We start from the raw sequence: 16,418 nt of genomic DNA on the forward strand, positions 1-16,418 counted from the left end.
TCAACCTGCAAGTGGAGCCAAAGTTCTCTAGATGGTCTGGACTATCTAGCGAACTTTTAAAATTTGTGGTTCCTGTTACAGGACGGCGGCCATCTTCCTTGATGGCGAAGATTGCCGGCAGCTGCGGCTGTGACCGCTCTCCGGAGCGGTCACAGCCCATCAAAAGGTTAGTGTTTGGTGTCGCTGGATGCCTCCTGATCGAGGCATTCCAGCGACACCATTTAAGTTTAGGAGGCGATCGTCGATCGCCTCCTAAACGCTTTTAAAACGGGCGTCCGCCGCCATACAAAGTATGGCGGATGTTGACGCCCCGTGGAGGGGCCAGAGATGGCCCCTTCGTGCCGATCGCGGCGTTGCTGAATGCCTCGAGGTCGAGGCATTCAGCAACGCTTTTTGGGTGCAGAAAGCGATAGTAGATCGCTTTCTGCACCCGTTTAAAGACGTGCCGGTCCTGGCACGTCAATTGTCGTAAAGCACATGCTTTTCCGTGCCGTGCCAGGACCGGCAATTGTCATTAAGGGGTTAAATATTATGGTACTGGTCAAAGAGAACAGAGATGTCTAGATATCGTTTAATGGAAGAATACATGCATAGTAATATATTTATTATCATAAAAATGGTTAGGCCTTAGAGGTTCAATGGTTACATCATCAAAACGTATTTCACTTTATAACTTTTTCTATGCTGACCCATTAAAAGGTGTCACAGACATGTACATTTCCATCCCTCATTTCCCCATGTATATCAGTAAGTACAACCTATGCTGATAGTAAGATTGAGCTTCACTTGGCCATAACTTCATGCAATCGTCTTCATATAGCAAGAGAACACAATAATTTCAAAGAAAACACTGTGCCATCTTCAGCTAACTGAAGCAGGTGACATATCTTCTGTTCTATTGTTGTGCCTTAAATCATTTGAACAAAGGGTTTTCCAAGGTTAAAACTGCTTCCCCAGAAAACTCCAGGAAGTACAATGATTCCTTTCCCATTAGCAAATCTAGGCAGCAAGATCATATTTATCTCTACATTCTATAATGTAGCTCATGTCATGTGTTATGTGTACTGTACATATCCTTGATCCACATCACCCTCTAGTAAAGCAAACTTGGAAGGATAAATCTATATGTATACATATACTGAATATCAAGATATTATAATCATATTGGACCTACTTCACAGTTAATATGGAAAGGAGCTCTCTTCTGTGTTGGACTCTCAGTTCGTTGGTTGTAAACCTGGCATCGCAAACTAGTTCAGGTAACCCCAAGACCTGCACAAATTAAAAATATAGTGTTAGAAACAAGAAAACATTACAAAAATAACACAATATACAATATGAATTGACCATCTCAGCACAGTGTGTGGGCATTTATATATAAACATACATATTATTCCTATATTATTACAATTAGGGAAATTTATGTTACTCAACTAATCATCCTACTTATCCTCACCTGTTGTCTCTGTTAGTCAATTTGTTATGTTACATACTACTTGTTATGTCCTGTCTACCCATTGTACAGCGCTACGGAATTTGATGGCGCTATATAAAACAATAAATAATAATAATAATCAAGTTTTCATATAAATCAGAGTATTTCTAGTTACACATTTATATTTATTCATTTCTAATTCATAGGTCCAAAACCTGTCTTGTTTATTTTCATGGTACATCAATGTTACCCCTTTTGTGTTTTTAACAGCTGAGGTTTTTGACAGCTGTATATCCTGGATCTATCAATTGCTGGAAAATATATTTCTCAGAGAATTCCTCTAAATATTTTGTCCCACACCATGTTCTAAAAATAGGTCTGGAAGGGAAACATTAACGCATCTGTACCCATTTATATAGCTTTTTCCCTAAAACATGCAGTTTGAGGTATTTCAGCCCTCACTTATCTAACAATGCCCCAGTGTTCTGCCTTTTAGCTGTGACCAGGCATTTGCTCTTTGAATGCACTAGTGCGTTCTGACACATCTGGTCATGACAACCCTGTCCCTACCCAAAATGCTGGTCATGTCAAGTACAAATGTCACAAATATGCAAAAAATCATAGTTTAGACATCATGATTTCAATTAAAGTTTGATGGCCTAATCATCATTACTGTGATTTGTAAGTTGGTGGTATAGTCCTGCTGTCTGAACACTATATAACTCAACTGAATTCTTAGATTCTACATCTGGACACATTCTTTACTATCATGTAATAGTAGTGGTCAGTATAAAGTAGCATAGTTCTGTCTAACATTGCTTAAATCGTCTAACTGGTCCGACCACTTCACTGGACATTTATTATATCTGTTCCAGACCAGCAGCATACACATTCTAAAATAAATTCACTCAGACCTGTAACAAGTTACAAAGCAGGGCACATTTAGGCTTATCTGATTTAAACAATATGGATTTAATCGGTTTGTTTTTAAGTTCTATCTATAGGCAATATTAGTTCATACAGTCATGGCCATTGATTAGACAGCGATCACAAGAGCAGACAATGTTTTCTTCATTATTTACCTCTCTCCCATCAAAGGAGTGTCAGCTGTTTACTGACATCACAGGTTTTTATCACTGAATTTGGTTATTGAAGAGCACCTGTGCCCCTAGTGTTTTTACACATGCCAACTGTTGGTATGGACACCTGAGTGGCAGTGAAGGTTGCTGGTATTAGCAAAGGTTAGGGAATTAGGCTCCCTGTATTGTCTTTCTGATAGAACGGCACAAGACAGATAGGAGGTTCAATTTTGTCTTCGATATATACTTAATAAGTAAAAAATAGGCATGAGTTTTCATTTAAACATCAAACACTCCAACATTGATTCCTTCTGTGTTCCTCTCTCTGCGGTCAATGCACTGACTAGTGAGCTAGGAACTTTGTGTTATGGCTGACTGTCCTAAATAATTTGTGGGGCACTTTACTACTGAGCCAATTGGTTGGACCTGCCACATATGCTTTGATATTTTATCCTTACATCTGGATGTATCTTGGTTTGGTGTAGAAATTCAGGTAGGGATAACACCCATTATACTGTATATTTGAGAGGAGACTGGCTTCACTGTCAAAACACACTAAAGTTAACCCATTCACACCTGAGACCTTCTAACACTAACAAGTCACATGACACCGGGGAGGGGAAAAGGCTAATTGGCCCCAATTTGGACATTTCCACTTAGGGGTGTACTCACTTTTGTTGCCAAGGTTTGGACATTAATGGCTGTGTGTTGAGTTATTTTGAGGGGGCAGCAAATTTACACTGTTATACAGGCTGCTACTTTACATTATAGCAGAGTGTCATTTGTTCAGTGTTGTCACATGAAAAGATATAATAAAATATTTACAAAAATGTGATGGGTGTACTCACTTTTGTGAGATACTGTATATATATATTATTTGAACATCACAGTTAAAACCACCAATGCATTACATACATGATAAGTTTGTGTAAGTACTTATGACACGGTAGTAGCAAAAAATCAAAATTACAGCATAATGAAAGCTACAACAAAAAACAATGCCATGATAATTAAAACAAAAATGCCAATATTCCAGATTCATGGTTTACATGCTTGAGCTGCAATTTTCTTCAACAATTCATCAATGTAATAATTCTATTTTTGTTGTTAAGCACATTATAATAATTGATAAGGTATTTATGTATATTCTCTTCATAAGTAACGCACTTTTTCATGTATCTGTTTGTATAACTGATAATGCAGCTTTGTTTGTTTCAACTTGTTGAGATGTGCTTTACATCAGTTTTACTACGCTTTTTATAGTTGTACTTTTTAATATTTATGGTCTATTATAAATCAATGAGGCGATTATTGCTCTGTTATTTAAAACTGAACTTGTAACACATCTTTTTTCAGTATGAAGCAATACGAAGCAATGGTGACATCATGTGGTGGTAATGTAAAGGGGTACTTTACATTAAATGATCTCATGGAATGGAACATTTCAAACTACCACAGTTCAGTTGCTTTCTTAAATTTAGGACTTGAATCTGATTTCCAAATAATTATTAACTCAAATAAGTTTAATGTAAGGCCTTTTGTAAAATATTATAAATAATACAAAATAAGCAAAATGAAATAATGAGGTACTAGAGCAAAAAAAATGTCAAAAAAGGGTGAAACTGAAAATAAAGAATATGATTTTCTCTAGGACAACTTTATGGAGCCCAAACAATGGAAGTGAGAAATATATATATATATAGGCAACCCTAGATACGCAAGATCTTCTGTAGATATTGTTGCTCTCAGAGCTTTAGCATACATTGGTCCAATAGCATATGTTCCTATTTAACCTGAATTATATATGGTGTGTGTTTTTACATATAAGGCTTACGCTGTTCCATGAATTTTGAAGCATGTTACAACTAAATGTAAAACATTATTTCAAAGAACAATCCTTGACGACAAATAATTCCTTGTCATACTGAATTTTCTTAAAGATAACAGGGTCTGGTGTGCGATGCCACAGCCTTTGGTAGACATCAGAGAGATCTTGTACAACTATAGATCTTGTTACATAGCGGTAGAGAGAGAGTCAGGGGTACAATGTACTGCTAGACAATAATGAGATTTGAACCCTTGCTGCAGTTGACTTATTCATTAAATTCTAATTTTGCACAAGTTCATATTCCCATGTGTTCCTGCTCCTCTCTCTGAAGTTCCACTTGACAATTGTTTCTTTCATGTCTTTGATGTTATGGTTGGTGCAGTAGGAGTCTTCTCCCACAGGTGTATCTGTTTTACTTCCTAGTTGGTGGCATGTAAACACATATTCAAGCTTTCTACTAGCATCTGTCCAGTTTCTCAGTGTTCTGTCCATGATATAAGTTCGATGAAGCAAAAAAGCTATGTAAGCCCATCAGATGTAAAAATAGCAAAAATAATAGATATATAATACCTTACTTATTGAAATGATTTACATGTTAATTCTTCCAGACACAAAGAATGTGTAAAATCAATATTTGTCTAATAAATAAGCATTATTATTATTAGGCTTTGTATTTTATAGCTAGGTACAATCCAAACGATCTAAACAGCTGAAATCTGGACTGGGGATTTAAATGTTATATAGCATAACTGGGAAGTTAAAGTGTAAATTAATTACATAACCTATGTTAATTTGCCTGCTACAATTTCTTTTATCTCAATTTTTTACAGTGCTGCTGAAGAAGTTTTACACAGATGTCAATGATTTGATTGTAGATATGTGCACAGAAAGTGGATCTAAAAATGATACTTCTAAAAATGATATCTGCATCTGAAAATCAGCAAAATTCAAGAGGTGTGATTTTCGTTGCAACTATTTTTATGTACAAGCTATGGTACTTTTATGTAGATAGCAATTAAAATGTAAAAAGCATAATACTTTTTGTTTGTTTTTTAAATGTAGTGCCTTAATGAAATGTAATTGCCATAAATGTATGTTATCAGACTGTGCTGACAGCTTGATCGGCTTTACTATGACTAGCAGAGTAAAGTATTCATATTGCACAAGGCATATTGACTTTTCACACAATTGTAGCAGGTAAACAAATTGATTTAGTAAATGTCTAGTGGCTCTTTAACCATTTATTTACCTTGACAAAGAAGGCCAACAGGTTGTAGTACAGACTGTACGGATCTTCTTCAATCCTGTGTACAAACCTAAGCTTTCTGTTACATGGTAGAGCGTAGCTAGTCATAGAACTCGCTGAAATTTGCCCATGACGTCTGTGTATTGTATTTTTGACAGCGCGTGTCACCAATTGTAGGCTGCTTCTTTTTCTCCTTTGCCGCTATCGTACCAATATAAAACTAATAAACTTTAAGTGACAAAAAAAAGGTTTGGAATGTAGAGGACTCCTGAAACCTTGGAGCTTAGCCTTACCCACGATTAACTTGAAGATAGAATTCTTATCCATATACTTGAAAATGGATGGCATGGATGGTTAGATTATAAATTAAAAACCTCAACAGGGCCAGCTTGGGTTCTATGAATACCTTAAGTGCTGATCTTATTAAACCCTTAGCTTACACGTAATGCAATGTCTTAATTTTTGAAAAATAATTTTCGAGTGAAACGCTATACAAACAATAATGTAATTCATTTTCAAAAACATAAACAAATGGGTGTAACCATTTTAGTCTGCTGTAAAATATTTCTATACACTGTATACAGTATACTATGTTCTGGAATTTACGAGGCATTGACTATTTAGAGAACCAACAATACACAGTTCCAAAAAATGTCAAACTTTTGATACATGCAAACAGAAAACGCTGCTGTTTAGTTTAATCATGTATTTTTCCATACATAAACCAGGTAGTCGCCAGAATAAAACTGTGCATCAATCTGTATGCCCAATGCTTGTTACTAAACAGTTGCTATAGCAAAAGGCAATCAGTAACTAAAAAACAAAATCTAGATTTTGTGTATATTGCTATTTAAAAAAAAAATACAAAATTAGCTCTCTTTTATTCAGCAAGAATCAGGAACCTTTTCTTCTCCAAGATCAAACATTTGAGACTGCGTAGTACATTCAACACGTCTGTTACCACTTAGGGCATACGTCTTTGTAAAGCAATGTAAATAAGTTCACAGGCAACAATTGGTGTGTGTTTAGTATTCGCACCACCGGTCCTCTGTGTGAAACCTATGCTTTGATCATCGTTGAAAGGCTTGAATTAATTCTGTACACACTTAGTTAACATCCAATTCACACTAATAAGGGCATCTGAACTTGATTCTAATAATAAGCCCTTATATAATGTGTTTGGGTTGGGCTAGTATGTATAAGCACGCCGGCTGTATGTGGCTCACAACCGTTTTTCTGAGTCCCCAACATGCCTTGAGAGTTTTACAGGCTTCAGTTTATTAGCATAATTGCTTCAGTTAATTCACATACCTCCCAAGTGTTTCATTTTTAAAGGGGCAGGATCACCCCAAAAATGCATCTGTCTTCTTACCCCTGTGTTCCTCTTTTTGAGGAGATTTACATGTTTGAGGGTATGAGTGGCAATAAAACTAACATCGTTAAGATTGTAGGAAACTTGCTTCTAAATGTGCCCATGTAACACTGTTTTACAATTGCATTTCTAACGTTCAAATTTGTAAGTTACCAATATGATCTGTGCCTTTTGTGTGTCAATCAGTCAATTGTTTTGGAGATATTAAGTTTGGCCTCAAGCTAAAATTGCCGGCACCCGTTGTCAGGGCCAGTATTATCTTATCAATTTCCTGTCATGGAGCTCTCACATTTCTCCTCACTTCATTCTTATAAAGGCTGCCTGAACCAATCAGCAGCAATCAGCAACTTAACAATATGTGAGAGATAACACTATGAGGAGAAATAATCATGCAGGTCATGACAACAGGAAGTTACGGTACCTTTCCCAATTGTATATACATATTAGGTGGCTTTCTTTCATATATATACTGAAAAATTTAACAAATAATACTTACAAATGTTAAGTTTCTCTGAAAATGCTGTTTTAAATAAAGTTGCAAAGGCACAAATACATGTTATACCCAAAATAATAGTTTTTTGCTTGGAAAAACATATTTTTCCTTCTTTTAAATAAAGCAAAAATACACACACCCATTTATAGACAGTTGACTAGTTATTTTAGCTCAAACTGTACACATGAATTAGGGTTATATAGATTCTGGTGTGTGTCAGCTAGGTCGTGCATAGGGCTCAGTTACAAAGCATTGCTCAGTGCTGCCAAAGAAAATAACAATTAACCCATTATCAAGTGGTCATTCCTATCAGCCTTGTTTTTACAACGTAGAATATTTAAAAGGTGACTTGTAAAAGAAATATGTCATGATGATCATTATGAGGAACACTTGCATTACGTCATTATTCTGCTTACCTTGCAAACAGTAGAGAACTGTTGATCGTTGCCTGCCCCAATTACAAGGTAACCGTCCTTTGATTTAAATGACTGAAAGAAAATAAACATAGGTTACTATCAACAAATCATTCAAAATATACAGAAGAAATGTTTGCTTTGCAGCTTACATTTTAATCATTACATATACACAGAATCATGTAGCTGGAGTATTATTTAAACATCATGTTGACATTGCTCATAACAAACTTTGGGTTCAACAAGCTATTACCTCAAGCTTCACTGTACTGACCCCTGAAAAGGCACTTGTCTGTTTGAATGGGTCAACACATACACGGCTGGAGTGGGATCAAATAGGCCCCAGCATTTAAAGAACACCAGCCTACTAGACATTCACCCTACACACCATATTACCCGCCTATACCTAAACAGGTATGAATTTAACAAGGAGCATTGAAAAGAAATCAGCAATACTACGATCCCACCCATTTACCAATAGGTAAGAAGGCATCCTCAAAAAGGTACGTTCACTGAAGATTTCCATATCAGACAGAATGAAAAAGAGAAATTGATAATCGGAGGGCTGGTCTGCTGACCATAAGCAAACTACGTGGTCTTTTCACAAAGGTTAATTTACAGTAACATTAATAAGGCCACCTCGACTGAGTTGGCTGATGCTGCAACTTGTCTATTTGCTTAAGCGAACTTGATTCTCAGGTGAACCATGGTTCAACTCAACTTGAATTCTAATTCACAGTAAATCACAAAAAGCATAGTTGAGTTCGTTATTGAATAAATCATGACACGGTGTAATATGTCATGTGTTGTTGTTTATCTGAGGTTGTACTGACCTAATTTTTAGACCTGCTAAGGAACAGATGATTGGTATTATAGAGAGGGTACTTTGTTTTTCACACAACTGCATATATAACTAAGAACAAATGCAGTGCCTATACTATCCTGTCCAGCTGTGACTTTTTCTCATAGATTATTGTATGTGTTTTGTGGTGTTTTTCTTATATTAGCAATCAATGCAACTTGCCTACCAGTGTACAGGTCACATTCTCAGACCATCATCAAAAAAGGACTAAGCCACCCACTTGAACATAGACTGTGAAAGCCATGATATAGATATGAACATCACAGGTATGAAAACATGTTTGATGTCTTCTGCACTCCTTTGACAACCCAGCTGTTTTCAACACCTGATCAGTCAAACGCTAAACAGGATTATCCATTACTGCCCCTTGTGACAGTTTGAACCCCTAACAATGTAACATGTAACATACAAGATACACAGATAACATGTTGAGTTTAGCATATGAGTCAAGACACACAGAGAACTGAATTAGAACTGAATTAGAGTATATCTGAGCAAAGTATATTTAACTCTCTCCCATATATCTGTTGCATCTGTGAAATACAATAAACTGAGAGAAGAGAAGTACTTCTGAAAAGTCTTAAAATTATTCACATGCATATTTATTCTGGAATAGTCCCTTTTATCCATATGTAGTAGTAAGTTCTCCATTTCTTGTGGTTTCTGTTATGTGTGGGAAATGGGTCATTCCTAATGGCGTTGTAAATTTAAAAGCCCGAAAAGGATTATGTCATTACTGCCAAACAGAGCTGTATCATGATAAATGCAAAAAGCCTTTTGCTTAGCAAGTCACTTTACATACAAAATTCTTCTTTGATGGCTATTTAAGGTTGCTTTTTTTTTATATTTTTTTTTTTTTTAACTTTTTCAGTACTGCTGATAAAGCAGAACTATCATTAGAAACACATTTATCATTCAACCTGAATGTATAGGCTATGATTTCATCCCATTATTTGACGATGCTCAAACGAAACACATGTTACTGCAAGGGTCCTTTCTGGTCACAATATGACATTTAAACAAAACAAAGTAAAACCCACCAAGAGCTTAAAATAATTTTGTTTAAAAAGTTGCTTGAATGCTTGAAAAATTCCAAAACATTATCCAAATACAATCTGTTCTGGATATTAATGAATTATACTTAATGTATTTTATGTTATTATTATAATTTAATGATGTAAGTGTTCCTTTTGAATACTTCATCAACAAAACCAACATGAGGAGTATAGATCTATAGCATCCTCTGTGGGGCAGCTGTGTTAATGAAAATATATTTAACAGGACATCTATGTAGGTAGTGAATTCAATATTTACTGTTCCTGTCCTTACTATACATCTTCCTCAGCTAAGTATGTTAAATATAATAATATATAACTGTTCAATAAATGCCAATCTCCATACTGCTGAATAAAAGGAGGAAATGGCAATAGCAACACCAAAATAACAAAAATGCTAATTTTCATGGACGGCAAACCCTAAATGGAAAAAACATATTATATGTTTATGACGATCGACTTATCAGTAAGAATTTTCTAGATACCACAGAGAACAAGCAATGGGCCGTGATCAACCGTATTATGGTTTTATTTTGGTATATTATGGATTCAGGTTTCACAGAAAAGATTACAATTGTCAGTACAACAGTGGTCTGGTCAAATTAAAACACAAATGAGAATGGAAGGGAATGGTGATCTGGAAGACAAGACTGGTCGGTCATAGGTCATGAAATCTTGATGAGGTAACTCCTAAGCGTTGACACAAATTGTCCTGCGAGATCTTTCATCGGCATGGAAAAGATGACATCTCTCAGCGTCAAAATTCAGTAAACGTCAATCGCTCTTCCCACGCTCTAATTACTTTGCCTTCTTCTTTCTTTACTTGCATTTCTACATGTCATGACGTTTACAGCAGAACTTTGTAAGCAGTGTTAATTCATAAAACATTGCCCAGCAAAGCATAGTAAATATGGTCATTCAATTAATAGGCTTGAAGAAAATCCTCCACTAAAGGTGTAATCCGGAACATCACTGATTGATAAATGGTTATTCACTCAACATCAGAGCAAGCTACTGCTTATAAGATCTTCTGGAGTCTGGGCTGGCAAGCTGCAAACCCCTGTTTCACCAATTCACTAATTGTTTGATTTAACCTACTTATCCAGTTTGAGAGGTAAAGATTAAAGAAAAGCACTTTGGGTGAAAAAAAAGATATAAATCAAATGTTTGCAAAGAAATACTTAAATCTTAAAGATAAAAGGATTTTCAGGGGCCCTCTTTCAAGGAAACCAATAGGAAGAATTATGAAAAGAAACGGATGGCAGGTAAAAAGAATGTATTAAAACTGATTACTGATGTTTCATTTGGTTAGTAAACATGATGAAACCTGACTACTGACCCGCTCCCATTTCCCATTAAGACTGACTTCCTAAAGATCCTAAGAGTCTGGTTCTGCAGAGACGGTGTGACCCTGAAAAGCTGGGAGGAGAGGCTAAAGTAAAGCTGAAATTTGGACTGTGTAGCCTCAGAGATCTCATACAGAAGGGTAAGTGCTGGTGCTGTGCAACAAATTTTCCACATTCTGCATTATGTGGCTCAGATGTAGCCCTTGCTGGTCATCCACCGAGCAATCAACAAGTCAGTCTTCCACTTCGAAGAAAATGGACAGGGTAAAGGGCACACTGATGTTCAGGGACCCTCGCAAGGGAGACAAAGGAGTGCCTGACATCCCTACCATGCTGAAGACATTCTTTGTATGTAACTGTGTGAACAGGACTCTTAAGAGATGTACTGAAAGGGTCTGCTGTAAAATCCATGTCTAACTTCTTTCTGTCCTTCTACTGTCCCTTTGGAGGCAACTGTAGTGGGAAAGGTGGGACAGCTCCATCCCTTACAATTGGACTATGCCCTGGTTCTACTCGGACATTGAGAAATTTGTAAGGGATCACCAACTAGAGGGAGAGCTGTGCTCACCTTATGTGATTTACAAGCTCATCACAGCCAAGCATACCAGGGATCCAGGCTGCCAAAGCCATGAATGTTTGGTCAGATGTGGCATCAAGCAGGCTGACCAACAGGCATAAGGACATTGCCTGGATGGTCATTCATGGAAATGTATGCATGCCATGGGCCGTGCAGATATAGACACTGCCCGCAATGCATTTTGGAGGCGGAAACTGCGCTTGTTCTGGCAGTGGCTGTTTGCACAGGCTTTGTTCAGGGCCCTCAAGGACTCAATCGAGCAACTTTTCTTACCACTCTGTACTTTACAGACTTTTACCAGGAAAACACACATTGATGATGATCGGCCTCCAATGTGCTGTGTAAAGGACACTTTATGGCTTGCCAGGGACCGCCTGGTGTTGAGGAAGGAGCAGGTCATAATCTGTGACTGTGTATACGTATCCATAGCCTGCAGAGTGACTGCTTTTGAACAGTCTAGAGGAGAAGGAGGACTAGCCTCACTCCCCTTCTGACCGATTCTCAAACCCCTTAGTTTTACTATTACTTTATTTCTCCTGTAAACCCTTTATATGCCCTTCAAATAATTTGTATGTTGTATGTATGTATTGTACATTGTATTGTATGTATTGTATGTTGCCATGTGACAACCCCTCAGATACTGGAAAATAAAGCTCTGAAAAAACAATTCAGCAAAAAAAACCTGTCAACTAAAAAAGTGTAGTAGGGTGATGTATTTTCCTGATGTATAGAAACTTTGAAACATACACATTTGCAATTAATACTAATTTGCTGTAGCTATAGCTACATATAGTTACACATACCACAAAATACCACTATGCATATATATATATATATATATATATATACACACACAATTGAGACATGCCTTCATCCTACAAATGATACTTTTTTTGTTGATCTTTTTCTTTAATTCCTCAACACCACATGACTAGCATGAATACCATTATTTTGCCCTGTTAATTACATCTGTCATGCTCAGTGAAGACTGTATTGCCATTTCATTTTTTGTTTGTTTTTCCTGAAAAAGAAGAGAAATGCAGACAAGAGAAACAGGAAAGTAAAAAATTAGCATTCTTGAACCCTCTTACCACCCAAGTAAAAAAAAAAAAATAGCATGTGCATTTTGAAAAAAAATCAAGCAACTTAAACACGAAAATGTTTTGTTTCAGAAACACAAGTAAGGCTTGTGTACAAGAGAAAATAAATGAAATTGGTGGAGCAGATGGAAATATAATAAGGCATAAAATTGGAACGGGTACAGCTAACATTCTACTAATACGACAAGCCAATTAGTAAAATGTAGCATTGAGGCAAACAATCTACTTGGTTGGAGAAGAAAGAAAATCATATTATGATATTAATAATATTAACTATGTAGTGCTACTTTAAATATTGCTGACACTTTTTCATCAATTTAGGCAGAGGTAGCTTCAGCTATCACGTATGGATTGTACTTTCCCAAGTGAAAGTAATACTCACAGCATTAACTGGGACTAAATGATTTGATTAATGTGCTCGTGGAAATCATATTTTTTGTTGGGTCTTTAAGGCAATACTATATTTAGTTACACACATTAAAACCGGAATGTCAGCTATGATCTGCAATCCAGAAACACATCTGTTTAGACCAAAATATCATCAAATCAGTGCAAAATATAATAATCTCCAGAATATATGACCATTCATCTGAGAACGCCTGAGATCAAAGTAAAAGCCCTGAAAATTAAGGCCAAACCAAAATTGAGGCCAAACTTCCAATGTATGATCGCAGTTGTAATAGACTTCAAGACTGTATGGAACCTACCTAATTTATCTTCTAGAACATTCACTGACTATTTTTGGGGGGTCAGTTTCAATCCCTAATTCTAGCCAACAAAATTCCTTAAGTGGCATGCTGAGTTTCTAGCCAGTGAGGACAACATTTCATATTTTGAGAAATATCAAAAACCTTCAAGAAGTTGGCATTAATATTTTCTTATTTTTTTCAATTAAAAAAAATATTTTTTTCTTATTTATTTAATGGGATGGAGCTTTGGCTGCAGAGGGTGCTTTGTAATATCACAACATCTAATATCTGTATATAAGCAAGGGTCAGGCAATTGTTCCTTTATGCTGGCAAGCTGTTACTGGCATGGTAACTATCAGCTTCAACAAGGTTCTGGTCGATGCACCAGTCCCTGATCCCAGGTTGGGATCAGACACGTTATGTTTCTGCAGAGAGATGCTGCAGTTGGTCACTGAACAAACAGCATAATTTTCCCTTATGCAATCCGAGCCTTCATGTTTAAATGTAGACCTGAGGCTTCTTGCTATAATAGAAGTCTTGCATGTAGACATTTTTCCACATAGTGCAGAGAAGGGATATAGCTAGGGTTAAAACGTATTAAGAGTTTAATTATTTTCCATACAACATATGTTTTCTGCGATCTATGTGATCCGTGTAAAAATATTTTCTTATTGGTGTTTTACTAAGCTACCAGCTTGTTTGGTTTTAATCAGTAGTTCTAAATTAAGAAAAAGGACCAATCATGGATCAGAAAACAAGTCTTTGGCATGCAGCTCCCTCAATTACCAATTCAGGTCATTTACATAAAAATGGATTACACCATTAAGCCTCCAAAAGGTACCAGACATATCCCATAACACATTACCTACTAAATGACATGGTGGGGAAAAAAACCCACCAATGTTTAAGGGCAGCATGGACAATATATGGAGTTGGGGATGGTAACTTTAGCGCATGGGTTCAAAACTGTCTTCTGTCGTTTGAAGCGCGAAAGGTTTGGCTTTTTACCACAATGTTCAGTGACTTCTAGTGCTAAGTGTTTGCTTCTATGTTAATTGAAATTTAAATCCTCAGAACAGGCCTCAAGGACCAGGTTCAAGGCCCGTTGTCTACTGCATGGGCCAATAATCACCGTTCCAGCTGTTACTGGAGATGAGCTAACTTTTCTCTCTATTTACCTATACACAGCACACATATATATATATATATATATATATATATATATATATATATATATATATATATATATATATATATATATATATATATATATACCCACCTGTCCACTAATTGTTAAGAAGCTGCCTTGGAGGTATATTAAGACTGGGTCACTGAAAGTTACAAATGAGGAGACCATATTAATATGTTGATAAACAATACAAAGCAGGCTTCGTGGCATGTTAAGTAAGTTTCTCGGTTTCTCTTGTGGTGTAATGGAAGCCAACATCTAAAATGTTACAGTCTACATCTGCAAAACCACACTAACATTTACCCATAACACTATGAAAGTATTTGGCTGCAAATATCATCGTTTGGACTTTGCTGAAAGAATATAGCATGCTTTAAAAATATTATACACGCATGAACAGAACAAATAAGTCCAGATTCAGCAGAATTCATTAAATAGTAATAACCAAGCTACTTGACTTTAAAGTATGCAGTTATAGCTAATAAACTTAAAACATCCATGGAATTCACTAAATAAAACCATCAACTATGGCTATAAAATGAAAAAAAATGTAAAGCAATTGTAGTACAGTCAATAAAAAAGGAAGAATTTGTGATTTTCATGTAAATCAGCCGCAGCGTCCAATTGTTATTTTGTTTCTTAGAGTAAGTGCTAACTCTGTTAACAATGTTACCCTAGAAGCTTAAAACACATAGAAGCCAACTCAAAGTCTCCAATGTTTATAAAATGCATAGCGTTCTTTTGGTTCCACAGAGTATCTGCCATCTCTGCAGAGTGTCTGAAAATAAAAAATATAATATGTTGTGCCTCGTTTCAGCAAAGATCATGTCAGACAATTTAATTTGTTTATTTCTATGCAGTATGGGAATTTCCACAGCTAGAAAGGTGAAATTATTCAAGACATATTATAGTAAAATGTGTGAATTCTCTTGTTTCATATAAAGATAAGTTAACAGGTGAGTATGGCTAGAGGCGAGGAGGGGACAGCCCCAGAAGAGGGCAGGTCAGGCAGTGGCCCCCTGTCTGCCTTATACGAAGAGCCACCTCACAGCACCCGCAAAGCATTGCAAGGTGGCTATGTGTGAGCCCCCAGGGCCAGTCAGGGGAGATCAGAAGATCTTCCCAACTGGCAAATGATTCCAACTGCCCCGGAGTTTAATGGCAGTAAAAAGTAGTGTACAGACATTCACACGTAATTGAAAAGCAGTCCTCTCATAGGTTGCAATGAAAACAATAAAACAGAGGATCTCTTTGCAAACACTGTTAACCTGAAAGTCTCAAGGACGGCAAGACCCCCCAAGGAGCAGCAGAAGCAGGGTACTGGACAAAAGAATGGTCAGACGGTCCAGAGGTCAAGAGCAGGCAGAAACAATATCAGAAATGTTAAAATCGGCACAGGTCAAAGCCGGCGACAGATAGCAAGGCCAGGACACAGTCCAATGGTCAAAAACCAAAGGCAAGCAAATACAAAGCAGACTAGGAACAGGATACAGGCAAAAGGGAACAGTGGACAACAATTCACAACCACTGAGGAGCTGATATAATCAAGCAATGATAAATTAGCTTGGTACGCTTTTATAGGATCATCCATTAGCGCTACAGCATTAACGGCTGACGTTTTGTACGTCCCTGTGACCTGTTTTCTATTTCCTATGCAGGGAATAGGCGTGTGTGTCCCGTACCGTGCTCTTGTTCTACTTATAGTTGGTGCCCATTCACGGTGCACACTATTAC

At 36.7% G+C, this 16,418-nt stretch overlaps 1 protein-coding gene across 1 annotated transcript in view; it reads right to left on the reverse strand.

Annotated features, from left to right (window-relative positions):
- The window catches only part of LOC149300678 (succinyl-CoA:glutarate CoA-transferase-like), a 292,551-nt gene that overhangs the window by 220,150 nt on the left and 55,983 nt on the right, over positions 1–16,418 (reverse strand). Inside the window, exons 10-11 of the mRNA XM_089484747.1 lie at positions 7,870–7,941; positions 1,175–1,272 (exon numbers count right to left, since the gene is read on the reverse strand). Coding sequence (XP_089340873.1) covers positions 1,175–1,272; positions 7,870–7,941 — 170 coding nt within the window. The remainder of the gene's footprint in view (positions 1–1,174; positions 1,273–7,869; positions 7,942–16,418) is intronic.

Source organism: Sceloporus occidentalis, unplaced genomic scaffold (assembly GCF_023333645.1).
Source record: "Sceloporus occidentalis isolate IW3139 unplaced genomic scaffold, rSceOcc1.0.p SCAF_23, whole genome shotgun sequence".
Classification (NCBI taxonomy): Eukaryota; Metazoa; Chordata; class Lepidosauria; order Squamata; family Phrynosomatidae; genus Sceloporus; species Sceloporus occidentalis.